This window comes from Grampus griseus (genome assembly GCF_964374135.1).
Source record: "Grampus griseus genome assembly, chromosome: 3".
NCBI classification, from domain to species: domain Eukaryota; kingdom Metazoa; phylum Chordata; class Mammalia; order Artiodactyla; family Delphinidae; genus Grampus; species Grampus griseus.
This window is the reverse complement of record NC_139019.1, coordinates 153,113,573-153,140,588: the sequence shown is the minus strand read 5'-3', so window position 1 is coordinate 153,140,588 and position 27,016 is coordinate 153,113,573. Positions and strand designations below refer to the sequence as shown.

General features: G+C 56.6%; 1 protein-coding gene across 2 annotated transcripts; it reads right to left on the bottom strand.

The window, feature by feature from the left end:
• Positions 1-7,846: 7,846 nt before the first annotated feature.
• Positions 7,847-25,962, bottom strand: GRK6 (G protein-coupled receptor kinase 6). 2 transcript variants are annotated; one of them, XR_014296546.1, is made up of 17 exons: positions 25,855-25,962; positions 22,095-22,190; positions 21,051-21,163; positions 20,855-20,932; positions 20,406-20,506; positions 19,978-20,070; positions 19,804-19,867; positions 19,524-19,664; positions 19,048-19,238; positions 18,220-18,257; positions 18,039-18,128; positions 16,830-17,038; positions 16,602-16,739; positions 12,334-12,471; positions 12,117-12,251; positions 11,193-11,464; positions 7,847-7,995 (listed from the first exon to the last, which is right to left on the bottom strand). XR_014296546.1 is itself a non-coding variant. In XM_082651714.1 (16 exons), the coding sequence occupies exons 1-16, from the start codon at positions 25,904-25,906 to the stop codon at positions 11,393-11,395; spliced, it is 1,749 nt and encodes a 582-aa protein (XP_082507840.1). In that variant the 5' UTR covers positions 25,907-25,962; the 3' UTR covers positions 10,304-11,392. The 2 variants fall into 2 exon arrangements, 1 of the variants encoding a protein (XP_082507840.1); XM_082651714.1 differs by lacking the exon at positions 7,847-7,995 and having other exon boundaries at positions 10,304-11,464.
• Between the last annotated feature and the right edge of the window lie 1,054 nt (positions 25,963-27,016).

Sequence of the window (27,016 nt, the reverse complement as noted above, 5' to 3'; positions counted from 1 at the left end):
GCCCCAAGCTGGGGACCCCACATTAAGTTGACTTAGACTGGTCTGAGAGCAAGCTGGGGGGAAGCCAGGCCACACAGGCCACCCCACACTTCTCCCCCAGATGGCTCCTTTCTGACTCCGTGACTGCTTTGTGCCATGTGCCATTGGTGCCCGTGCCAGTCCCTTTCTCCTGGGCCTGTGTTCCAGAACACACAATGGCAGGAACAATAGCTCCACCCGCCCCCTCGACAACCCCACCATGAGGCTGCCATGGTGACGCAGCCCAGATAAAAACACGATGCTGCCAGTCACTGGGAGTTAATTAAATCTGTTATTCTCCTTTTCCTGAGCCCACAGGAATTTTCAGGAGTGCTCTGAGGAAGCTGGCCCTAACTAGGGGGCTCCTTGGCCTGCAAAGTAGGAACAGCTCTGGGTCAGGAAAGCACTTCTGGGGCTGGAGGTGATGGAGTTTAGCTGAATTAGAAATAAAAATACCTGCCAAGGATTGTCTACTGTGTGAAGCCTCATTCTAGGCCCCTTCCATGCAGAGTAATCTAATGCAATCTTCAACACCACCTTCTCACTGGGGGTCATGCCCATTTGATGGATGAGACAGTCTTAGAGAAGGAAGTGACTTGCCCTGGGTCACACAGCTAATAAGGGGAAGAGCTAGGATTTAGCCTGAGTGTGAATCCAAAGTCTGTGTTGAAACACTTTCCCCTAAGTGATGAGTGAGATGTAAATAAATGCACGTGAGCACTCAGTACAGGAGATTTGGCAGTCGTGGGGACACTGGCCAGGCTGGCCAGCCTGTAGCCAAAACGCGCCTTCCTACTCCTTCCCACCAAAACTTGGTGCTTCTGGCAACCAGTCCTCAGCCCAACAGTGGGAAAGGCTACAGGGTGAAGGAGAGATGGAATGGCAGCTCTAGGGTTAACAAGGAACAAAGGACAGGGACTGTGCCCTGAGGGGTCCAGCTCAGCTCGCTGGGCATTAGGAGGATTGGGACAGGCCACACCCAAGACCCACTGGGTGCCACTGTCGCCTCTCAGCCTGTCTCATCTATCAAATGGGCATGACCCCCAGTGAGAAGGCAGTGTTGAAGATCACATAAGATTCTGTGTGGAAGGGGCCCAGAACAAGGCCTGACACACAGTAGACAAGCCTTGGTGGGTATTTTTATTTCTAATTTAGCTAAACTCCAGCTGAGAGGCAGGAACTATTGCTGAATTTTACAGACTTGGCCTCTGTGGGTCTGAGAGAGGAAGTCTGCTTAAGGTCTCACAGCTGAGCTGGCCCTCTGACCCCCCACACAGGGCTGGTCCATAGGAGTTGCTCAGTAATATCTCATCTAATCCACAGTAGTTGCCCAATATATAAATGTCAAGGAATTAATTCAGGCTTTTCCAAGTGCTCTTCCTGACCAAGCCAAGCTTCTCAAAGCCTTTCCAAAGGGCTGTTCCTTTATCCCTTCACACCTGTGCATGCTCCTGTCCGGGTCTGGGGCGCCCTTCAAACTCAGACCCTGCCTCTTGCTCACAGCCACTCACCTTCCCCATCCCCTTCAGACGCATGCCTGGTCCCTAGTAAATACCAACTCCAACTGTGTGCTGGGAGCGGAGCCTTTGGCCAGACTCATCCTTAAGTCTGCCGTTTTATGATTTGTTTTCTGTTTGTTTCCTTATTCTCTTTTCTTACCTTTTTGCGGGTTATTTGGACGTTTTTCAGGATTCCATCTTGGTTTATTTGTGGAGTTTGTGAGTATATCACTTTGTAGGGTTTTCTTAGGCCACACACTCACTGGGAGCACAGCAGGGGATGGGAGTGAGAGCTGGAGGGTGACATGTTGTCTCAGTTTCCTCGTCAGTGGCCGTGGAGAAGAGTGAGCTAATCCATACAAAGGGCTTGGAGATGCCCAACAAACATGAGCACTGCTGTCCACAGTTTCAGAGCTGGGGGTGCAGAGGTGTGTGCCCCCGGGCTGGATGCCACAGAGAGTTCTCAGTCACCCTATAAACTAGGTGAGCATTCTGCCCATTTGACAGATGAGAACACTTGGCTCAGAGAGATTAAATGACCCCCAAGGTCACACAGATCTCTTACTCTAGGGCCTGGTGCACTGCTGTGGGCACCTCCCACATTACTTCTCTGTATGGAGAACCCCGGCCCCCTAACCTTAGACCCCAAAGATCTGCTGCTGGCTCTTTTATCTCAGCAAAGGGCCCACCGTTTTCACCATCTGCCAAATCCTGTTGTTTTTAACCCTCAGTATAGTGTGTCTTCATCTGTCCACTTCCTTTTGTCCCCCCACCGCAGCTGGCTGGGTCAGGTCACTGTCATCTCTCACCTGGGCCCCCATTACCGTGCTTGCCACCACTCTCTCTACTTCCACGCTGTGCTTCTGCCTGGCCTGCCACTCTCCACACTGTCCATTTCCCCCTGGCCTGCTCCTGAACCCAGCTGCTACACAGCCTCGCTGCTCTCGCCCCAGCGCGTGCTCCTCAGCCTCACCTGTTACCTCCCTGGACGTGTCAGCCTCCAGCTACCTCACCCTGCAGGGCTGGATGAGAAGTCCAACGATATCAATCACAGTGTTCTGTAGTGGCCTGTGTCCAACACGAGGGCTGCATCTGCCTTGATCATCTGGCATACGGTAGCTCAAAAACTACTTGTTGAAGGAGTAACTGGAGGTGTCCAGTTACCTGTTTGGTCTTTTAGCTGTCTGACAAGGAATACCTCAAGAGCTAGGTCTGCATCTAGTTCATTCCTGGGAGATGTTGGCCATTCACCAAAATGTCACTGAGAAAGCAGCTCTCAGCCCTCACAGGGAGGTTTGTAAGCAAGCTGAGGATGCATACGTCTATGTGAATAAAAGGAAAAGTCTACGTGGAGATGTGTACCAGGGGCTCTGGAGTGGAAAGAAGGAATCCCAGGCAACAGGGGCTCTGGGTCACAAGGGGAAGCCGTGGATGTGACACCAGAGTTGCTGGTCAAGTGAAGGAATAGGCATTCAGGCTGGGGGACAGAGGAGAGAAGGAGGAGAGTATGGTGTGTGGAATGAGGGTGGGGTAGGAAAGGTGACCGCTCACCTGTCCTGCGTGCCCTGCACGTGCCAAGCCCCCTGCTAACCTCTCTAGATTCATTACCTCAGCGAGGAGGGAGCTGCTGCCATCCCCACTCTACAGGCAGGGAGCTGGGGCCAGTACAGGGGCCACATAGCCTGTGGGCTTATGAAATCCAGGGGACTGTAAAGCCCACTGTCCTGGCAGGAAGGCCATTTTAGGGAGGCATTGGTGACATTTTTACACTCCTCCCACACCAAGACAAATGAACTGAAACCAGAGAGAGATGATGGCAACTGTCCCAGCTGCCACAGTTGGCCAGGCGCGGAGCTGGCCAGAACCTCATTTCCAGCGAGGCCAAGGTACTGGCTTGACACCCTCACCTGCAGGCAGCATCTCTGTGATCCAACCTCAGCACAATGCCAGGAACCCAGGGCTTGCGAAACTGCAAACAGGACAACAGAGATTGGGGCCCTAGTGGGTTGGTGTCTACTGTACTCAGATCTGCCCCTCCAAGGGAGTTGGCCACACCTCGGGGGTTGTGGGGGGGGGGAGCGGAGGTGATTGTACCCTCTTTTGAGGGGCAGCCTGGTGAACACGCAGAGCACTGAGCAGGGAGCCCTGGGTTCAAATCCTGCTTATACCCTGCCCAGGCTGTGTAATCCCATCCCAGCTATTCCCACGCCTGAGCTGAAGTTTCTTCACCTGTATGACAGAGACGATGAGACCTGCCTGGCAGTGCCAAGGTAGGAGCAGAACTGATGGGGGATGTGAAAATACACCAGCATATACAGCTGCACTTGACAAACCAAATGCCAGCACCTTGCAGCCTCAAGAGGCTCAACTGTGGAAACTGGCCCATGGAACTACATCTACACAAGCCTGGAGATGGTCTAGCAAAAATTGCCATCACTTTCCCTTGGACTAGAGATCTCAGCCTTGTGACTCTCAGCCTTGACACAGTTCATGGACATGTTTTGTTGGCCCATAATCATTTTTTAAAAATATGATTAGTTGCCAAGATTTAAAAACCAGGAGATTTTACATACATTTCTGGGTCAACTTGAAAACTGGACAACCTTGTCATACCAAGTCCACATTCTCAGATGGTGACACAGACTGCAGCTGATTAGTGCCCTAGTCCACCTGGGCCTTGGAGGCATTTGGGTTTCTAACCCCTGAGCTAGACTGAGCACCCACAGGGGCCAGCAGTGCATGGGCCCATCATTGCTAAATTCCTTCTGCTACAGCCAGGGCTGCAAGCTGACCAGGCCACAGAGCCCACAAACCAAGGAATAGGGCCTTGGGGGTTTCCCAGGGGACTGAGGTAGCCCTCACTGCTCAGCTTCCCTCAGAGAGAGAAAATGGAAGGAGGGAGGAAAGGAGGCAACCCAGCCATAGCACGGTCCTACAGAGCATCTGGGGGCAAGAATCTGGCTGATTTTGCTGGAAGAAGGAAAGGTGTGCCAAGGCCTAAAAGACATAGGGAATTTCCTCACTGGAGGAATGCAGAAGAAGGTTAAGAATGCTCCTCTAGAAGGCTCTACAGTTCTTTTCTGCCTGGCTCACAAGAGATAGTATGTAGCAATACCATAGCAAAGAGGCGCCATGCCAGCAGAGAAACCTGCACTGGAAACCTAGCTCCACCACTTATTAGTTGTGCAACCTTGGGCAAGTCATTTTACCTCCCTGAGCCTTGGAGTCATCATCTCTAAAATGGGGATAATAAACTTACCTTGCACAATGTTGTAAGGACTAGGAGATCATGGATGCAGAGTGCTCAGCACAGGTCTCACACAGCAGGAACAGAATGAAAGGAGCCTGTGAGTAATTCCAAAGGCACTCCTGCCTGTGGGAGACTCAGGCCTGACTTAGGATACCACCCATCTAAGGGCATCTATGTCAAGGCCTCACATGCCCAGGTAATGGTCACCTCTGGTACCCAGGAGACCTCCCTGGATGGGAAAGGAAACCCAAGGGTGGTTGTGGTCACTGGGATGTTGGGTCCAAGGCCTGCGGTTGGGGCTGGCATCTGCTGAGTCAGGCCCGGGAGAGATGGCAGGAGGGCCATTTCTCTCCCCCAGCAAGCTATCCACTGAGGGGAGGTTGGGAGGGGAGCCAGAGGTCATTTCCTCTGACTCAGCGGCCATTCTCCTCTCAGAGGAGCTCCCCTGGAAGATAGGACATCTCCATGTGGCGCTGGCCTGCCTGCCGGCCAACCTGCATGCCACCCAGCACAGTCTGGGCTTTGTGCTCAGACAAGAAAGGGACACTTGTGATCCAGACAGGGGGTCGGGTGCTTCTATTTGGCCTGGGATTCAGCTTCCCTGGGTCAGCAGTGTCCTTTCCTCTGCTACTGCCCACGCTCCTTCCACCCCTTCCCGGAGAATGGTGGCTTGAGAAGAGGAGCAGAGACCCACCGCGGGCCCAAGCCACGGTTTGGCACATGCTCTGGCCGTGAGGAGGAGGGATGCGAGCGTCTTTCATCTCCCCTGGTAGGGACCATCACCTTTGGGGCACCCAACTCGGGTCAGGCCATTTCGCTGGCGGGGGGTGGTGGTGGTGGGGTTTGGGTTTGGGATGACGGGCACAGACCCCGGACCCATGCCTCCTCCTCCCGTGGCTGGCCCAGGGGCTGGCCCGCCCCCACGTTTGCTGCCACCCCAGGAGCCCTGCTGCGACGACTGCAGCCACGTGGGAGCCAGCTCCTGCCCACGGGGCCGCTCGCCCCCCACCCCCACCCTCGACGGCTGTGGAGGCAGGAACACCCAGACGGGCCAGAGGGTCGAAGTTCCCCCCACCGCGAGAGGGAGAGTCCCCCGGGGCTTCGGCCCCTCGTGGGGGCGGGGATAGGGGGTCGCCGCCCTGCAGCCGCGTTGCCGGGGAGCGCAACCCGGTTGCTGTGGCAACCGTTTCCAAGCGAACCGGCGGCGGCTTGCGCCCTGCTCCCGCTTCTTGGCTCACTGGCGCCTTCCCTCTCTCTCCCTGCCTCCCTCCCTTCCTCCGGTGTGGGCTGGGGGAGGGGCCGGCCGGGGCGGGGGTCCGGGGCGGCGACCCGGGGCCAGGGCGCGGAGCCGCCCGCGGGGAGGGGCTTAGCCCCGGGATCATCTTCCGCCCGCGCTCCGGACCCGACCGGCCCGCCACCGCGGTACTCACGGGCCCAGGCATCCTCCTCGAGCTCGTCCTCCTGGCTCGGGGCGAGCGGCACGGGCCCCGCGGACAGAGCCCGCGACCCGGGGGAGGCGGCGGCGGCCCCAGGGAACGGACTGTGGCAGCGAAGGCGGCTCCGAGAGCTGGGCTGGAGCCGCGGGGCGCGCGCACGGGCGCGTACACGGCGCGTACCGAGCCCGGCGTGCGCGCGCGCGGCCGCCGGCAGAGGGCCCCCACCCCCAGTCAGTCGCCGCCGAGGATGCTGTCCCGGGAGCGAAAGGCTGAGGACCCGGCACCCACCTGCCGCACCGAGACTCGGCAGGCAGGGCGCCGGGTTCACCCTGCACAGGGAATGCCCACGCCACGCCGCACAGCTCCTGGCAACAGGCTGTCCGGACCCGGCAGACGCTAGCAGACCCGGGCACACCGTCGTCGGCTGAGCACACAGGATGCTCAGCCAAGGAGCTGAGATGGAGAACGAACCTACCTACCTACCTACCTCCACCCGGAGAACGCACACATGTCCAGGCCCTGGCCACATCCTGACGGGCACCGCACACACGCAGTGGGCAGGGGCTGGAGCAGGCAGGCACCCCAATGTGGCTCCAACTCACAAATACATAGCCCACTCCCAACTCACGGCCCTTCCCACTGTGTTCCCAGCACACACTATCACATGTCTAGTAAGAAGTAGCACAGGGAAAACCTAGTGCTGGATCCATAGCCCTGGCTTTCATGGACCCTGCTCATCCCCAGGGAACAGAGGTGAGCTCTAGTGAGGGCCCCGCTACCTAGGCTGAGTCTGAACCTGACTGTCCATCAGCCTCTTAATTGGGTTCTTTGTTTCCAGTCCAAATTCTCCACCATGCTTAGGGTGGTCTTCTAAAACATCCTCCACCATCATGTTGGCTGGGGCATTTTGAGTTCCAAGTGACAGAACCTCAAAACAAATAGGCTTGAGCTCAAAGGCATTTGGCACATGTAACTGCGAAGTCCAGGGGTAGATTTTAGCTGTGATCACAATTGTGTTCCAGCAATGGAATGAGGCATTTATCTGTTCTCTCCACTCGGTTCTCTTCTGTTTGCATTATTTTCAAGCAAATTTGCCGCCAAATGGTGGCGAGGATGACCCCATAGCTCTAGGCACAAGTCACCCATCCCCGGAGGAACTGAGAACCCCAATTCTTCCCCAACAGTTCTAGCAACCCCCTACGTTCTTTTTGGATTCATTTTGGCCAAGTGCCCATAGGTGATCCAATCGAGGTATGGGGGAAGGGATATGTGTTCAGCCACCCAGTATGTTACCTTTTCTTTGAGCACCCTGATTTCATTGGGGGACTCATTTCACCCCATTAGTTGCCCCCGATGTACAGTGGGCAGGTTCCCAGCCTGGTCATTTGGATTCCTTGGATCTGGAGCTCAGTGGTGCAGAGACATAAACATGGCTGTAGCATATTGCTTCTGGAGGTTGTGCCTTGATGAGCTGCCTCAGTTCTGATTCTTCCCCACTCAGCTCCTCCATATCTTTTTTTTTTTAATTAATTAACTTTTGGCTGCATTGGGTCATCGTTGCTGCGCGCGGGCTTTTCTCTAGTTGAGGCGAGCGTGGGCTACTCTTCATTGTGGTGCATGAACTTCTCATTGTGGTGGCTTCTCTTGCTGCGGAGCATGGGCTCTAGGCTCACGGGCTTCAGTAATTGTGGCACGCGGGCTCAGTAGTTGTAGCTTGCGGGCTCTGGAGCACAGACTCAGTTGCTCTGCGGCATGTGGGATGTTCCCAGACCAGGCCTCGAATCCGTGTTTCCTGCATTGGTAGGCGGATTCTTAACCACTGCACCACCAGGGAAGCCCCTCCATATCCCTTTAACACTTTCTAAGTTAGCTATAGGACAGCTCTGTCACTTGCAACCAAAGATTCCTAACAGCCCAACCTGGGTCACATGCTCTGGGTGTATGTGTATGCAGGGGGTGCAAGCCCAGTCTCATATAAACCAAAAGGACTGAGGGGAGTCTACCCAAAGGAAACATGGGGTGCTTTTGTACATGCTAGGGAGACACCCTGACACAACCACCTACAACCCTTCAGGACTGCCCCACCCTCCAGATGAGACCCCGCATCTTAACACAGCTTTCAAAGCCCAGGATGGCAGAGTCTCGCTGACCTCCGCTCCAGCCACTACCCCACGTTCAACCATCCTAAACCACTAGAGGCGCTAGACCATCCGTCTCCTCCCCTGGGAACATCTGATTCTGTATCCTGGAGGGTACCACTTGACACCTTTGTGGCAAGGGGCCTCCCCTGTTTGGTGTTGGCCCCCAGTCCCAGCATCATCTCTGCTACAGTGCTGATCACACTGGGTCCCACTGTCCCCACGTCTGCTTGCCTACCAGACAGAGCTCGAAGCTGGCAGGGGCCTCATTTCCATCTGGGTCCCCCAGCTCTTACCATAGGGCTGGATGGAGGAGGTGAACTTGGGCAAGGCTTGTTAAGAAGTGAATTCTGGGAGTTTTCTCTGCCAAGCATCCACTGTGGTAAGAACTTTAGGGTGGGTTGAACCCTAACCAAGAAGTTCCTACCTAGCCTAAGGGGAGTCTGGTGGGAGGTCTGGACCCACCCGGCTACCTGGCACTCATTTACCCTCGCACACCTGCCCAGAGCTGGGCTGTGGCTTCTGCACACTAATACCTATCTCCCCCCACCACCCACAAGAAAGCCTGGAGCACCTCAGGCCCCAACCTCTCACCTCCAGCTTCTTCATCTTCAGCTGGCTTCCTCTCCAAACTGCAATGGCCGCTCACCAGCTGGAAGACCTAGGTAAGGCCCTCTCCCTACTCCATTTCCCTCAAGTCAATAGAAGCAGCGGTGTGCACTCCACATACCAAGAGCTAGGCCGCCACCAGAGGCCCCTTCAAAGTTGGTACTTGGAACCTTGACTTGTCCTTAAGATAGCCATCAGCCTGACCCCCAGCACCCACATACCCCCAACAGGCAAGAGTCCTGCCAGTGACCCAGGGGCTCAAGGGGGTGACTGGCTACTTAGTTGGATTCTCATAGATGCCCAGTGAGGCGATGGGTATCACACCCAGCTTTCCAGACGAGGGAAGGGCCTATGCAAAGGCAGCTTGGCAAGTGGCCAGGCTGGTACTTGAACCCAGAGCTATCCAACTGCAAAGCTCATGTGGCCTCTGTGGCACTGGGTACCCAGCCCAGAGGCAAGGAACAAACACTTATGGTGGTTACAGAGCATCCCTGGGGGGCTGGGGCCACTGGGATGCTACAGACCAGGAAAAGACTTGTGAAGTCTGGGACAGACTTGTGGTCAACAGGCTGCCACTCCCAAGTCTCTGCACAGGTGGAATGCTCCCCAACTTCCTCTGTCCCCCAGGTGAATGTCTCCTTCAAGACCTGGCTCAACTGCTACCTTCAGAGAATCTTCCCTGATGGCCACATGGCTGGTCTCCACCCACCTCTGCCACAGCCTAACTTCCAGCATCACCAGTGTCTGTCTCTGCCCAGCCACATTTCCTGCTTCAAAGGCAAAGCAGAGGAATGGCTCTAACACATGTGTACTGGCCCTGGGCAAATCACACAGCAGGTGTCCAGGTAAGACAGACTGGGCAGGTGCTCCTAACTGGCAGGTGTCCAGGTAAGACAGACTGGACAGGTGCTCCTAGCTGGCAGGTGTCCAGGTAAGACAGACTGGGCAGGTGTTCCTAACAGCAGCTCCCACCTTACTCCCCAGGCCGCTCCAAACCCACGAGCGGCAGCCAGGCCACCTTGGCCTCGGAGGGGATACTGCCAGCTGAGCCCACCTCTCCAGCACAGGCCCACACCCTAGTGGTTCCAGAGCCAGACCCATACCTAGCGGGGACCCAAGGCTTCTTTTCTGAGGCCTCAACCTGCTGAGGAAGCTGCTGGGCCCAGAGGCCACCAAAGCCTGGCTGCCTGGAGAGGCTACCCCAAGATCGGCCCTGGGGGCCCTTGGGCCTTGCTGGAAGGGCAGCCGCCACTATCCCCACTTCCAATCTCTTTCCACTTCCAGCAGGGCCAGGGAAGCAGGAAGACCCCTGGACCACCAGGGGCAAGAAAGAGGCAGGCAGGGGCAGCTGGCCAGGTTTGTGCTCGGACTGTATTCACACAGAGACATGTGGCAGCTTATATTGGACAAAATGGGTAATAAAAATTGGCTTTAAATATGGAAAAACTGGGACCCTGTAATCCCACGCTACTCTAACACTGGGACCAGGATGGCCATCACAGTCCGGGAGGGGCCAGGGCTGGGGCCTAGGGTGCAGGCCCACAGCCTCGCCTGCCCCCTTCTCTCTCTCTCTCTCTCTCTCTCTCTCACACACACACACACACACACACACACACACACACACCACAGGCACACACTGGGAGGGGTGGATTATTGCTGGGCACATGTGTCTGTTATGAGGGGAGTCTGGAATGTTTGAGGGTTGGTCAGGGACACCCCCACCCCTACCCTTCCCCTGGCCTGGGATGGGGTGTTTCTGCACGAGGTGTCTTCAGGACAGGGCCCAGCACAAGGGACGAGGTGACCTGGGAGCTGGAAGGCAGAGGCAGACCCATCTGGGACAGCCTGGGCAGTGGACTGAGGGGTCCCAGGGTCAGCCCAATCTCTGGTCACACTTTGGCACAGGCCTAGGGGACAGAAAGGTCCCAGATCCAGCTCTGACAGGTGCTGAGAAGGGACAGTATTGGGCCCCAGAGGTGGCGGCCTAAGCCCAGGGCGGCAGGGGCAGGCACGAGTCTCACTCGGAGGTCGGCGGTGGCAAGCACAGTGCTGGGGGCCCAGGGGCCTGGCCTGGCCCAATCTCGCCCGTCTCAGCTGGGCCTGAGGTGCCTGGAGTGTGGCAGCAGCCCCTCTGCCGGCTCCAGCGTGGGTCTTAAGAACGCTCTGGTTGCTATATACATTCGTACAAAGACATAAATACAGAAAGCCCCGAGCTCCACAGACAAGAGCTGAAGGGACGCACCTTTGTCCCAGGGACAGTCCAGGCCTTGCCAAACTCAGCCAGACCAGGGGCTGAGGGGCAGAGGGCACTGGGGACAGCTCCGGCTGTGTTCCCCAGGCCACAACTTGAGTGGACAATGGGGAAGACCACTGTGCAAAACTGTAAACAGCGCTTGGAGTAGCTGCTACCGCCAACCGCCCGGCGGGGTCTCAGGTTGGGGGCTAGAGACGGGTGGGGAGCTCGAGGCGGGCGGGAAGCTCTTCCTCACTGTCGCTGCAGTTCCCACAGCAGTCCTGGAGGGCGGGGAAGACACGGAGGGAGAGAGGCAGAGCAGGCGCAGTTAGCTACCAGGGCCGTCACCTGGGCCGGCCCTGCCAGGGCAGACCAGGAGCTCCGTGCTCCAAGGAGGGGGCTCCCCACGAGGAGCCCAGAGCAGCAGCTCAGGCCAGACATGTGTGGACATCAGTGCAGAGGCTGCTGGCAACAGGCTGAAGTGAGGAGGACCAGGTGGATCCCAGGCTCTGCCAGGGCCCTCTCCCCTGGGGCCGGTGGAGGCAGGGCATGGGGAGACAGATGGCTAAGCAAGGCTAGCAGCTTGCAGGTGCTGGGCACGGAAGCAGTGGGGAGGGGGAGGTAGGGAGCGGGCACCAGACTTCTTTCGCCCACATCTCGCCTCTGCCATGGAAGGGCTGTCTGTGGCTCCCCAAGGCCGGGCAGCAAGGCCAACCCATGGGGAGCCCACACTGCTCACCTCTGGAAAGAGAAAAGAGGCCGTGAGCCCAGCCGGGGGTGGGGGACAGGCGGGAATGAGGCCAGAGACCCTGGGCACCGCTGACATGGCTGGAGGATGCCTACTCCCCGCGCATGCAGGCACCGGCTCTGCCTCCCACCCACCGTCCCCTGGAGCCAGGTGGGGGACCCAGGTAGGACACTGCTGGGGGTTACCTGGCGACTGAAGAGCCTCTGCAGCAGTCCCTTCTTTGGGGGTGCAGGTGGCTGGCCCTTCCAGTCCAGGTCTGGGGGAACCGAGCCATCCAGCCCGAAGACATTCAGCTCCTGGAAGCACTCGGTCTCCACCATCTGCCACAGAACAGGTAGCTGTGAGTACTGACCCCAAGGGTGCCCCTCTGGAGCCCACCCCATCAGCTGGGCAGGTCCCCACCTCATTCTGCCAGGGGATGGACACACTGCCCGTGGCAAATTTCTGGTAGAAGTCCTGGTCAGTGGCTTCCAGCTCCACACCCTTAACTGTGGAGAACTGTTCAATATCCAGAACATCCTTGCAGTAAATGGCCTGGGGCTGGGGGGACAGAGGCAGTGGTTAGACAGGAACACCACACACACCCCTCCTCGACAGGAGGGCAGCTCAACCCTGAGCTGGGGCTGGGTTTGCCCTGACCCTTGCAGCTTCCTGGTTTGCAGGTGCCCCCAGTGTTTACAGCAGCACTATTAACAATGGCCATGACATGGAAGCAACCTAAGTGTCCATCCACAGATGAGTGGGTAAAGAAGATGTGGCATATGTATATAAATAATGTACAGTGGAATATTACTCAGACATAAAAAAGAATGAAATAATGCCATGTGCAGCAACATGGATGGACCCAGAGATTATCATACCAAGTGAAGTAAGTCGTACAAAGACAAATATATTGGGCTTCCCTGGTGGCTCAGTGGTTGACAGTCTGCCTGCCGATGCAGGGGACACGGGTCCGTGCCCCGGTCCGGGAGGATCCCACGTGCCGCAGAGCGGCTGGGCCCGTGAGTCATGGCCGCTGAGCCTGTGCGTCCGGAGCCTGTGCTCCACAATGGGAGAGGCCACAGCAGTGAGAGGCCCGTGTACCGCCAAAAAAAAAAAAAAAAAAAGACAAATATATTTAACATGACATCACTTATATGTATGACATCACTTATATGTGGAATCTAAAAAAATGATACAAATGAACTTATTTACAAAACAGAAACAGACTCACAGACATAGAAAACAAACTCATGGTTATCAAAGAGGAAGGGGGGAGGATAAATAAGGAGTTTGGGATTAGCAGATATATTTTACAATATATAAAATAGATAAACATCACAGTCTTACTGTATAGCGTGGGGAACCATATTCAATCCCTTGTAATAAACTACAATGGAAAAGAATCTGAAAAAGAATATGTATACACACACATATACACATATATACATCTGTACATATATATATATCTGAATCACTTTGCTGTACACCAGAAACTAATACACAACATTGTAAATCTACTACACTTCCAAAACAAAACAAAACACAAGTGCCCCATGCACTTCCTGAGCATGGCAGTCCCTTCTCTCTGAGGCCCAAGTTCCCCTCTAAACTGGGGCTCATTATCCCTCACTGCTCACTGCCTGACAAGGCTGCAGAGCTGACCCACGGTGGCCAAACAGCCCCCACAGTGCCATACGGAATCAGCAACAGGCACCCCCCTCCACCTGTATACAGCTGTCTAGGTGCAACTGGTGAGGGCAGCGCAGACTGAATCTCAGCTGGGTACTCCATGCGGGGCCTGGAGCTGATAGGTCCTCTGTCCTGGGATGTCCAATGGCATATTCCATCCCCTTCTGCTTCACAGCCAACCAAAGGATCAGAACATTCCTCCCACCTCTCTGCGCCCCCAGCCCTCTGCCAGGAGCCCACCTCACTCCAGAAGGCCGCTTCTTTTTTCATCGTTACATTTTTTTCTAAGTCCTACTGTTAAGGATGTCAAAATATTATCATGTAAAATCATACAGCCGCTTTTTGGAAAAGTCTGGCAGTTCCCCAAAAGGTTAAACATAGCGTTACCATATGAGCCAGCATTCAACTTCTAGGTGTATGTCCCAGAGAAATGAAAACATATGTCCCCACAAAAACTTGTATGTGAATGCTCAAAACAGCATTATTCATCATAGCCCCAAAGTGGAAACAACCCTAATGTCAATCAACTGATGAACAAACAAAATGTGTCATATTCATACAATGGAATATTATTCAGTCATAAAAAAGGAATGCAGGACCAATAAATGCTACAACATTGGTGAACCCTGAAAACAGTATGCAAAGTGCAAAAAGCCAGTCACAAAGGACCACATATTATATAATCCCATTAATATGAAATGTCCAGAATAGGCAAATATAGAGAGACATAAAGTAGATTAGTAGGGATGTCCCTGGTGGCGCCGCAGTTAAGAATCTGCCTGCCAATGCAGGGGACACGGGCTCGAGCCCTATTCCGGGAAGATCCCACACGCCGTGAAACAACTAAGCCCATGCACCACAACTACTGAGACTACACTCTAGAGTCCGTGAGCCACAACTACTGAAGCCTGCATGCCTAGAGCCTGTGCTCTGCAACAAGAGAAGCCACCGCAATGAGAAGCCCGTGCACCACATCAAAGAGTAGCCCCTGCTCGTCGCAACTAGAGAAAGCCCGCGCACAGCAACGAAGACACAATGCAGACACACACACACACACACACACACAAAAGGTCGAAGAGTGGATGCCAAGGGCCAGGGGAGGGGAGAATGGGGAATGACTGCTAATGAGTATGGGGTACTTTGCGGGGAGGGGTGATGAAAACGTTCTAAAATTGATTGCGGTGATGGTTGCACAACCTGACTATGCTAAAAGCCATTTAATTATATCCTTTCAAGGAGTGAGTTGTATGGTATATGAACTCAATAAAGCTGTTAAAAACTATATCATCATCAAGCACATTTTTCATCTGCTGCTTCTAAAAAAAGTTAAACTCCAGGGCACTGATTTTCAAGGTTGGTGTGCAGGGAAGGAGGAGTAAACTCGAGTGGCAGGGCCAGCCCTGAGGCAGGCTGCCGGAAGTCAGGCTCTCAGTTCAACTGCCCACAGCAAGGCTAAAACCGTGGGTTGCTGGTGAGACCCACCTACAAGATGCAGTTCTGCAGAGGCAGCAGCCCACTAGGTGGCCTCCCACTCCCGATCCTGCTCCCCTGCTCTGTGGCCCACACCCCCACCTCACATTCTTGCTCCACGTTCCCTGCACATGCTCATGCCAGCTACACTGGCCTTCACTGCTGTTCCACCTCTCAAGGCTGGTCCCTGTACTAGGATCTTAATGCCTGGCTGCTCCTTCTCCCTGGAATGCTCATGCCCCAAATCCTGGTACAGCTCTGTCCTTCACGTATTTTAGGCTTCTACTTAACCAACAGCTCCTCAGAGACCATCCTGTCTAGAAATACTCCCACCTCCCCACAACTCTTTTTTCACTTACTGGTTTATTTTGCTGTGTCTTCCCACTAGAACATGAAGGGAGGACTGGGTCCTGTTGACTCTATTAATTCTGAGGTCTGGTACATATGGGCACTCAGAATATTTGTTGAATGTGTAAACAATCACGTGCATGGTTGACAGCCACCAACCTGGCCTGCCCATCACCTACCTTCCTCCCCCGTGTTCCTGGTGAACTGTCAATCACAGGTCCCAGTCCTTTTACACATGAGAGGGGGGGCAAGCACGTGATCTAATCTTGGCCAATCAGAACCTTCCCTATGACTTTATACAGAGAAGCCTGAATTCAGTGGGAGAACAGTCAACAGGCTGCAGCAGAGCCAAGAGATGGAGTCCTGACAACATGGTATGAAACCCTGACATTGGCCCTACTCTGGGACTTTCTGGCCAAATGAACCAATAAGCTCCATGTTGGGCGTAAGTTTGAGTTGGGCTTCTGCCACTTAGAATTTGATGACTCGAGGATGTTTCTGCCAGGAGGATGCCTGACCCACTGAGATGCTCAGTAAATGAGTGAGACTCTGCAGAGGGGAGTGTCCTGCTCCCAGACAGGAGGTCAGCGTTGCCAGGTGTAGTGGGCAGCAGATATTTTGCCAGCCCAATGGGCCTTTCCCCTGCTGGCAAGGCATCTTAGTTTTCCTTTGGGAAACCGATCTCCCACCACTGGCAGTGGCTCAGGTGGGTATAGGATCCAGGTGTGGCTGCTGAGGGGCCTCTGGGCAATCAGGCAATGAGCATCAGCCTCAGGCCTTGTTTTTCCTTTTCGGACTTCTTTTGAAATTATTGGGCAAGAGGCACTCTCTGTCTTCTAGGGTGGCTGAGCTGTTAAGATGTAGGCCTGCCACACCCTGGGGACAGCTGCCTGAAAGAGAAGCCTGCACACTGACCAGTAGTGGTCAGAGAGAGGAAGACGGAATTCCTGCAACATTGTTGGAGCCCTGGATCGGGTGGGCCAAAAGCAAGGCCTCTCCCACAGCTTTTCATTTTTCTGAGCCTGGTGAATTCTGTTTTGCTGGTTAACACACTTGAGTTTTCTAACACTTGCAATGAGGGTGTCCCAACCAATCCTCCAAGAGCCCCCAACCCTTCCCGCTCACCCCTGCCCCCCAGCCAGGGCTTGGCCCTGCCCTCGGCAGGAGGGGGCAGCACTCACATCAGGCTTGAAGGGTGGTTCTAGCATGCCGGCTCCCAGCCGCTTGAAGTTCAGCTTCTTGAAGAGGGGGTGCTCCTTCACCTCGCGGGCACCGCCCCCCCCACACCCCAGGCGCTCAGCAGGGTCCTTGCAGAGGAGCTACAGCAAGGCAGGGTGGTCAGGGTAGCCCCGAGAGAGGCGCCCCCAGCCCCAGCCCTGGCCGGTTGGGCCTCCTGCTGGCTGCTGTACCTGGGAACAGAGCGAGCGGGCCTGCGGGGAAAAGTGCTCTGAGTACTCCTCGGGCACCTCCTTTACCAGCCGCTCCACCTCCTCCCGCTTGATCTTCTTTTTTCTCTGCTGGAAGGGTGACTGGCCTGCGATCATCTCGTACAGGAGGCAGCCTAGCGCCCACCAGTCCGGGCTGAATGTGTACCGTTCGTTCTTCACCACCTCTGGGGCTGGGAGGGACAGCACAGGAGTTAAGACGGGGCAGGAGGCGGAATTGTGCCCCGGGGCCCCAGGAATGCCCAGCATGCATGTCAAGGTGGGGTAACCAGCTCAGACACCCACTGGCACCACCCAGACAGGCAACATCAGCAGCCCGGTGGGGACTGAGGTGAGTTGGAGAGCACACATCCCATCAAAGTGCGCTGGTATGGCCCTGCAGGGGGCCACGTCTTCTGACTTTTCAAGAGAAGTCAGAAATCCGTATTTTTAACATGAAGCTGTCTGGGTTATCAAATGTTGGCAATCAATTCAGATTGTTTGAACAACAATTTGATTTAAACACAGATGGAGGCCAAATTAGGCCTAGTGTGGCTGCCAGTTTGCAACCTCTAGATTTAATATCAAAGAGAGGAAAGAAGACAGCAACTGATTTGCTGGATAGCTACTGCCTGCCAGGACAGGCAGGTAGGGATTTTTGCCTCTACTACCTCTTTTCATCTTCAAGGCAACCCTGGGAGTAGGTGATGATCACTTTACAGTCAGGGAAAGTGAGGCTGGGAGAAGCAGAATGTCCAGCCCGAGGACACATAACAAGGAAGAGGTGGAGCCCATAGCTGGAGCTCTGTCTATTGTGTCACATGGTCCCAAGGGGAATTTGGGGCCACATCTTGGCCTCCGCCACAGATGGGCACTCCCACTTCTAGCATGGGCAGGTCTCGGGAGTGGAGAGCCGGGGCCATGGAAACAGGTATGAGGCCCTTGTCTTTCACTGGTAGCCACCTGTAGGCCCGGCCAGTAGGAGTAGCTCAATGAATATGTAGTGAGTGAATGCTGTGGATTCACAGTGTGTGGGGCCCTGGCTGAGTCTTGGTCTCCTCATCTATAAAAGAAGAACATCAGCTCTTTCTATTTCCTGAGGTACAGGAGACTTCCCAACAGGGGTGGTGGGACTGGGCCCAAGACAGATAGAGGACCCAGGAGGCTGGCGGGCCAGGGGGAAGGGAGACTCACCCATGTAGCCCACAGTGCCCACACGGCCTTTGATCGTCTGGCCCTCAGGTACGTGCACTGCCAGCCCCAGGTCGGAGATGCGGATGTGACCTGAATGTGGATGGAGAAGCAGGGAGGCCCGTTAGGCAGGTGGGCCAGACCTCCCCCATGCCTCTCCCACCCTTTGTGGCCCCTCACCCACCGTGGTCATCTAGTAGGATGTTCTCTGGCTTTAGGTCCCTGTGGGGAGAGAAGGGCAGGATCAGATGCTGCTCAGTTTGCCCAGCAGCCAGACAGGGCCACCCCCTCCTAGCTCGCTCACCCCCTAGGATGGGATGTGCAGCAAGGTGTGGGAGCCTTTTGTTGCCAGAAGACAGACAGCCCTGCCTTCCCTGGCAGCAGCCCCAACCTGAGGGAGCAGATGAAGGATCTATGCAGCCAGGACTCCTGGGACTCGCTAGGCAAGTGGAAGGCAGTTCCCACTCAGAGGGAAGCTTCCCAGACATCACCAGCAGCTTTGTTCACCTCTAGGGCTCTCCCTCCACTCTGGTGGCTAACTCTACCTTTTCCATCTGTCAAATGAGGCTACTCATCCATCTCCTCATGGAGCTGTTGTGAGGCTCAAATGAAATCATCACCAGTAATAGTAGTAAGAGGAGCTCTCCACTACCGAGTTCTATGTACTTTACAGCATTATCTCATTCATTCCCTACAACAACCTGAGAAGCAGGAGTTATATATAGTCTTTGCTTCCCAGGAAAGAAAATGGTGTTGTGAGCAGGGAGCTGAGTGGCCACGGTCACAGAGTGAGAGAGGGGCGACAATGCCGGGATTCACACGTGGTCAACCAGACCCCAGAGCCTGGGTTCTGAGGCTCTCAAGTCTGCCTAGTGTGGGTGAGTGTGGAGTCCCCAGCCAGAGCCCAGACAGACTTGCGCCTGCAGTGACAGCCCCAGCACACCAACATCTCTCTGCAGCCTCCACCCAAGCCCAGTTGCGGCCCCTGGCCAGGAGGGCCACACCCCTGCACCTGTACACGATGCGTTCCCGGTGCAGGTCCTCCAGGCCGCAGCAGATCTCTGCCGCGTAGAAGACGGCCCGAGCCTCGGGGAAGCCAGCCTGGCCCATGTGGTAGATGTGGAACTTGAGGTCGCCTCCGTTCATCAGCGTCAGCACCAGGCACAGCGCGTCCTTGGTCTCATAGGCGTAGGCCAAGCTCACCTGTGACCAAGAGGGTCCGAGCCCTGAAGCAGGGGCCGTGGGCCACCTGGTGGGGGGGCTGGTGCCAGCCGCCCGAAAAATCCTTCTTAGTACCACTCCCTGGGGCCCAGCCTGCTCCCTAGGCCAGGTGTCAATTCCCCAAACCCACCCTTCCCAGGCATCTCTGAGGACAAGGGAGGCAGTTGTGCCTAGAGGGGGCCTGTGGCAGGGAAGAGATCTTAGTCCAGCGAGTGGGGAGAGCAGGCGTGGCCAGGGGAAAGGGAAGGGTCTCCTGTCTGTACTTACTACAAACCTACTGTTCACTTTCTCCAGGATCTGCTTCTCATTGAGGGCCATGGCCTCCCCTTTCCTCTTCTTGATCCGCTTCTTCTCCAGCTTCTTGCAGGCGTACATCTTGCCTGTTGCCCGCACCTGGCAGGCACATACCTGTAGCCAGGGTAGATGGGGCAAATGGGGACCAGCTGTGCCCTTCCTGGGGGTACAGGGGCTCAAAGGGGGAAGGGGCTTGTCAGGGTCCACCCTACCCCACCTCTGCACTCTGCTGGGCTCTGGCCTGGCCACTCACCTCCCCAAAGCCACCTTTGCCCAGGACTCGGTACTGTCTGAAGGTGTTTTTGGTCACTGGCTGCCTGTGGACAAGGGGTTGGGGATCAAACACTAGCTGATCAGGGGCCTGACGCCCATGAGAGCCCCCACAACCTGGCCTGGCCCAGCCCAGCCCAGCCTTCAAGGAGCTCACCTTTCCAGCCACTTCCACTGCAGGAAACGGTTGAAGTAGATGCTGTCGAGGTAGTCGGTATAAGGGGCCACACTCAGGTACTCGTGGGTCAGCCTATCGAGAAGACCCAGCCCACTGGTCAGCCCCTGACACCCCAAGTTCTTGGCTTGATGGGCCAGGCCCCCTGTTGTGTGTATGCTCAGCCTGAAACGCAGCATCCTCAGCCAGCCCTCTTGCTAACCCACCTAGGTGGGAGACACGCATCCTGGCTGAAGCCCAAGAGGCTACAGAGAGGGGAGGCAACCTGCCCAAGGTCACAGAGCTGGCGCAAGGCTGGGGTGAGGGGCTGAGCTTCCTCACCACCTGCTGAACTGTTCACAGCCTTCTGGGTCCACAGAAACCCACCCGTCAGCACACGATTCTCAGCCTATGGGCAGGGAGAGGCTTACCGGGTGAGCTCCTGGAAGAGGTCTTTGCAGGGCCCCTGCTCCAGCCGCTGGGCACAGTTAGTCACCAGTTGCCGGGGGACGTCAGGGATGAGGTCGGGACCCTAGGGACAAGCCACAGACAGGTCAGTGCAGGGGCTCCCTTGGCCAGCCACCCACTCCCAAGGCAGAGACCTCGGGACTGTGCTGGGGTGGCTATGGGCTGGAGGTGCGCCAGCCTGCCCAGTTGCTGAACTTGGTTTCTGCTGTTCCCCTTGAGGCAGGGTGAAGCAGAGCTGCTGGCAGGCTGCAGGGTCCAGAGCCCCAGCCCACCCTCCTGGGCTCCATGCCTGCAATGCTGCCTGGTGAGCCTGGAGCAGCTCCAGGGCACTCTCTGCCTGAGCTGTGGTCAATCCTCTCCCCATCACTGAGCTCTACCCGCTGCCATCATCCCTCCATCAGTGCTCACTTACCGTGTGGCTCAGAAAATTCTGCATTAGCCGCCACCCACACTCCTTCCGCTTCTCATCAGGGGTCACTTCATAGTCAGCCTGCGGGGTGGGAGGCAGAGAAGCTTGGGGTTTGGGTACAGCAACAGGTGTGGGGAGATGGGGCACATGTGGCCCGGGACCTCTGCCCACCCTTGGTGTTGGGCTGGGCTGCACTCACCACCCCGTCCAGGAAGGCAATGCAGCGGGTCAGCTCGGGCCTCGTGGCGCAGAACTCTCGGAACAGCAGGCGCCCGATGGGCTGCCGCTTGCACAGGCTGTGGTAGTCACACTCTGCAGGCAGGGGTGGGAGCTGTTGGATTTCTGGACCTGGAGCCCACCGGCAGGGCACTCCTGTCCACACCACCAGGCCCGGGGCCCTAACAACAGCTTCCAGCCCTGCAGTATGGCAGCCATTGTCTCCTTTAGAACCCTCACCACAGCAATGAGGTGGCACTACTGTTACTGCCATCATAGCTTGGGACTCCGAGGCCCAGAGAGGATAAGTAATTAGCCCAAGGTCACACAGCCAGGAGTGTGGCTCCAGAGCCGGGGTCCTCACTTCCAGCCGCTGTCTCCTGGTTCACACCACTTGCATACGTCACAGTTGGGGTTGGGTGTGGTCTGTGAGGTTCCGGCCCGGCTTGGGCCCGGCCCACACCTGCTGACTGCCTGGCGAAAGTGTGGGAGGAAGCTGTGGCTTCCGGCGAGCTCGAGGCTAGGCCTCCTTCCCGGCGGTGGAAGCAGCCATGGTGTACTCCTAGCCCACGTGCAGGCCTTCAGAGGGGGCCTGGCCCTTCTCGTTAAGGTTTTGCGGGGCACCTGCAGGGCCAGGCTGGGTGGGGCTGAGCACAGGCCTGGGGCTCCCCGGGCAGTCGGTGAGGGCTGACTCCAGCCCCTGAAGCACCCTCCGCTCCATCCTGCGAGCCCTGCTTGCCTGAGGCCCTCCCTTCCGCTGCTTCCCTCAGATCGCCCCCAATCTGACCCCGTCCTCCTCCCCATGCCTACCCCAACCACCCGCTGCTGTCCTATGTGCTCTCTGCCCTCCACCCAGCCCAAGCCCAGGAACTGAAACTGGGTTGGTGGTGCGGCCTCAATTTCTCTGCTCCTCAAAACCCCCAACCCTGCCCCTCCACCCTGAGGCAAGGTCTTGGGGGAGGCCCCGTGGCACCAGCAAGGCCCTCTCACCTCTTCACCCCAGCCCCCGTCTCTACCCAGGTCTCACCAATGTTGAGCCGCAGCTCTTCGCACTGGCTGATATGAGGGAACTGCAGCATCTGACGCCATTTCTTGCTTTTGCCTTTGCGATTCCCGCCACCACCTGTGGAAGCAAACAGGTGCTGGGTCTCGAGTCCCGCCACTGCCGTGCCTCCCCTCCACCCTCAGTGCAATCCAGAGGCCTTCAGGGTCCAGCCTAGGCCCAGTCCACTCTGGGAGGCACCTCGGGCCTTCCTTCCGTGTGCTGCAACATGCCCTCGCTGGGTTCCAGGACAAACATGGGCCCCTAGGCCCACCTGCTAGGGGCTTCTGGGCTGGAAGAGCCAAGAGGGGCATGAGGCCAGCCACTGGGGGAGAGTGGGGTTTCCAGGTAGCTTTGGCAGGCCTCAGCTTCTTCCTACCAGGTAGGAGTTTCCCAGGTGAAGAAAGAGAAGAACACGATAGTGGTGGGAACTGTGTAAGTCAAGGCCCAGAAGGGAGATGTTCCAGGACATGTGGGACATGCCTGAGAGATGCCAGAGGCAGAGGGCAGCCTGGGTCACCAGGTAGGCTCCAGGCCCCTATTACGAGGCCCTGCATCAGAGCTATCAGAGACGCAAACAAAGTGGTGGCAGGAGGGTTGACACTCAGGATCCCTACCCCTGCTTTCCTGGTCCTGCTACCTGCCTCATTTTACCTAGCTGACCCCTCATCTGTAGCTGCTGAGACCAGGGTAGCAGCTCAAATGCCTACAGAGCCAGACAGGTACAGTAAATGTGGGCCAGATGGTAGACAACAGGGAGTGGTGAGGAGTGTGGGAACTGGACCCGGCATGCCGCTTCAAACAGGGGCAGCTGCAGCACAACCACGGCTGACTGCTTGATTGTTACTAGGCAGGAATGCTGGCCCAGTGTGGCCAGCTCTTTTGACTTTTCAAAATCAGCTGAGACTCTGGACTGTTCCATGAAATATTGGTTCCTATATTTTAAAAAACCCACTGCAGCCCAATAAATAAAACATGTTAGAGATCTAGCTAGATGTGGCCTGTGGGCCATGAGGTTGAAAATGGTGGAAGGAGCCTGAGTCTTGGAATCTTACAGACCTGGGTTTGAATCTCCACTTTACACTTCAGGCCCATCACTTGCTCTCTAGGAACCTCAATTTCTCCATGTGTACTTCAGGTCCAGAGCCATCTCCAGAGGTATTGTGATGGTGACCAGGAGAGTCTCTGTCCAGTACCCAGTAGAGCTGTGGCAAGAGGTGGGTCCCAGCTCCAACAACTCAGTGGCAACCTCAGGCCACCATTATCCCTTGCCTGGCCTCAGTTTCCCCAGCCTTGTTTCCATCTGGCCTGGCTGAAGGCAGGTGGTGCAGGAGGAGCCACCGTCTAGGGAGAGGGCAAGGCTGGGTCCTCCAATAGGCTCCCTGACCTAAGCTGCCTGGGAGAGGAAGTGTTGTAGGGTACCCATTGGGAAACCTGCTAGCAGCCCTCCTGCAGCCTGCACCCAGCATACCCCACAGTCATTGCTCCACTGTGAGTGAGCAACAGACCCCCACCCCCCAACCCAGGGCAAGGCCTCCCCAGAAGGGGAACTCCTCCCCCACCTCTCCATCCGCCTGCTACCCCCATCACTTACTTCCTCCTCTCCCTCCTCCCAGCCACATCAAGGCAGCAGCAGAGTCACATGCAAATATCCTGTCCTGGAACTGCCACCAGAGTCAGTGGGGCTCCTCCCCACCCCAGCCTGGTCCCCTCCCCGTGCCTCTGGGGGCCTGGGAAAGGAAGGAGGACTAAGTGAGGGTTCACACCTCCAGTGCTGTCCCACTTCATCCTCATAGCAATCCTTCCAGACCTGGCCCAATTTTATGAGAAAACCGAGGCCCTGAAATGAGGAGTCAATTGGTCCAAGATTACGAAGGCTGGAGGTCCCAGAGTCAGGACTTGAACCCAGCTCCCTAGGACCACAACCCAAGCTCTTCTCCCACCGCAAACATGCCTGGCATCAGGTGTCAACTGAATACATGCAATCCCAAATCACTCAGGGCCTCAGATCACTTGGGAAGCTGGCAAAGGCCTGGGGTCCAAGCTGTCAGCCAGCTCATGAAGTGATTCCAATGCACTCAATCTACAGACCAGGGTTCAAAACTCAGTGACAACTGGGATTTCCTTTAGTTTTCAGGTCCCACTCTCAACCATCCCACAAAAAGAGTTACTGAAGTTCAGAGAGAAGAGACTTGTCTAGAGCCACCCAGGTGAGAGGGACAGAGCCAGGTTGGAGTAAGGATTCTCCAGTGAAGGCATTGGTCTCAGTCTGGCCATAACCCCCTATGCCTCCTGAGGAAGCCTATCAGAAGGTGCCCACACTCTCTAGTTAGGCAAGGCAGTGTTCTCAGCAGGCCTGAGGCCTGAACTGGCTACAGCCCTAGGGAGGGAGGCCTGGCCAGGCTCTCCCCACCCCTCCTCCCTGGATGGCTGGATGACGAGGCAGAACAGAATCGGCAGATGCCCCCAGAGGCTGGGAGGAAGGCCTAGCCCCAGGACTCGATAATGGACAGGAGATAAGGAAGGCTCTGGGCACTGAGGACCCAGACTGCCATGCCCATTTCCAGGCAGCACTTCCCCAGGGTCAACATGCACTGGGCAGGCAGGGGGCACCAGATGCTGTGCCAGCTGGGGGTTCCTCTGGGTTTCCTACAGACTGCATTGGGGACATCCTGTGTCCTAGGCGTGAGTCAACCAGTCTCATTGTGTGTCCTTGGGGCTAGTCACTGATCTAAGCCTCAGTTTCCCACCTGTAAAATAGGTCAGAAAGGCGAAGCAGATGTCTTTTTCAGCCTGAAACCCCAGCAAAGAGTCCTGACCTCCCTGCCCTAGAGTTCCAAAAAGAAGTGTCTTCTCTGCTGGTCCCTGGCACCCTGGACAGGATAGGGCACAGAGTAGGTGTTCGGTGATTATGTTACTGAGGTGAACAGTGGCAGGTGAGGGGCAGACTGACCGCAAGGCAATGAGGACCAAGTCTGGTCCCTATGCATCCCCAGGATCCTCAGAGAGCAGGTGCCTGGTAATGTCTGAGGAGCTCAGCAACACTAGGTTCACAAGACAGGCTCCCTCTGCCAGGCCTTGCACTTAACAGTCCTACCAGCCTGGCATGCCTCCCTTCCTTCAAAACTCAGCTTCCAGTTTTTTCTGTGCCCATCTGCCCCACTACTCCCGAGGGCAAAAACTGTGACCCATTCACCTCTGTCCCCAGTGTCCTGAGGCACCGAGCAAGTGGCAGTCATGCTGGTAGTATATATGACCAGCAGTTTCCCCACCTCGCAAAGGCTGTGCTACGGCAGAGCCTCGGTTAATTTATTTTCCAAACCTTTTACCCTGCACCAACTTTGTGCCGGCCCAGGCTGGGCGCCGGAGTCTGGGCCCGGGCACGTGGGGTGTGGGCTGCCCCTTTCCCTTCCTGGGGCATCTTCTTACCTCTTACCTGGGAGAGGGCTCAGAGAGGCTCTCCCGGGGCTGGGGTCCCACCCTTCCCTCTTCCTTCCTCTCTCCTCCTCTCACTCCCTCACCACGACCCCACCTCCTCGCCGCGCGGGCGGCGGCCTGACCCACCCCTTGCTGGGCTCCAGCTCCCGGGGGGCAGGTGCGGAGAAAGAGGACCACAGGCCGGAAGGGCTCGTGTCTGCGCGAGGTGCGGGGCACGGAGCGAGCTGCCCTAGGGGATCGGGCGGCTGAGGCACCCGGTCGAGCTCTGAGGCCGCGCGCCCGCGTTCTCCTCACCCAACAGCCTCACCTTCCCGGGCCTTGAGTAGCACCGTGTTCGCTACGATGTTCTCGAGCTCCATGGGCTGCGGCGCCGCCGGGCCCGCCGGGCCGCGCCACCGGCCGGGATTGCGCGAGGGAGCCGGGGCCGGATGGCGATCGGCGCGGCTCGGCTCGGCTCGCAGTGACCGCGCCGCGGCCTCCCGGGCCTCCCCGGCCGCCGCCGCCCGCCGAGCACTCTGCGCCCCCTCCCGGGGGCCACCCCTGCGCCGGCACGCCCCGCCCCGGCCCGCCCACTGTTTACTTTATTCAGCCAATAACCGGGAGAGCGCTCGCCGCGCCGTCTTCCCATTAGACAGCCTCTTCATCATCCCCCGCCCCCAGAGCCAGGAATTCGTTCAAAGGAACAGGGGGGCGGGACTTAAAACGTCACCTCTTCCTGGTTGGTCTGCGGTGGGGTTCAGCCTCTACGTTCGAATTTCTGGGCCTTCGTAGGATACCAAACTGCCAATTAGGGCCGAGCCCTCCGCTGGGACAAAAGAGGTGGGTCCTCTGGGTCACGCCCCGGATCTCTTGTATTTGATTGGATGAAAGAAGCGTCAGTCATTCTCAGCTTTGCACTCTGATTGGGCCATTTGATGTGGGTGTGGGCCAGGTCCTTCTGGCTCGCCTTGGCTTGTCCAGGGTTTGTAGGGGATGCGCTTGGTATCTTGGGCCTCTTGCAGGCCAGCCTCAAGCAAGTTCGGGCCGTGTATCCAGCCGTATTCCTTTGGGCCGGCCCATTCTGGAGGGCGCACATCGTTAGCAGGGAGAGGCCCACAGGAGGGTGCCGGCTTTCCGAGCTGCTCCCAGGCCTCCAGGCCGGCCACCGCGGGCGCCCCAGCCCCGCCCCACCCCGCCCCCACAGCCGGATGTTGTGATTTCTCTCCACCCACACGGCCTTGTCCGCCCTCGGCCTCTGCTGCCTTATAAGGCAGCGCTACCACCCCAAGACGTAGGGAATGAGCTCACACCCATTATATAGGTGGGGAACTGAGGTCCAGTGGAGGGCTGCGGGCCTAGGACTAGGGAGAAAACAACGCCGAAATTTTACAGCTAATCAACACCTTCTAGCTAAACATCCTACTCCCTCCACCCTCACTTCACACACCAGGAAACGGAGGCTTGCCCAAACTTGCGGGTAAGGCAGAGTC

Excerpts from the sequence above, each read along its gene's own strand:
- GRK6 (XM_082651714.1), bottom strand. The coding sequence starts at position 25,906 with ATGGAGCTCGAGAACATCGTAGCGAACACGGTGCTACTCAAGGCCCGG. Across the intron at positions 12,472-16,601 it reads AACCACCCTTCAAGCCTGAT|CCCCAGGCCATTTACTGCAA; the intron begins GTGAGTGCTGCC and ends CTGTCCCCCCAG. Across the intron at positions 11,465-12,116 it reads AGAGGCTCTTCAGTCGCCAG|GACTGCTGTGGGAACTGCAG; the intron begins GTAACCCCCAGC and ends CCCGCCCTCCAG.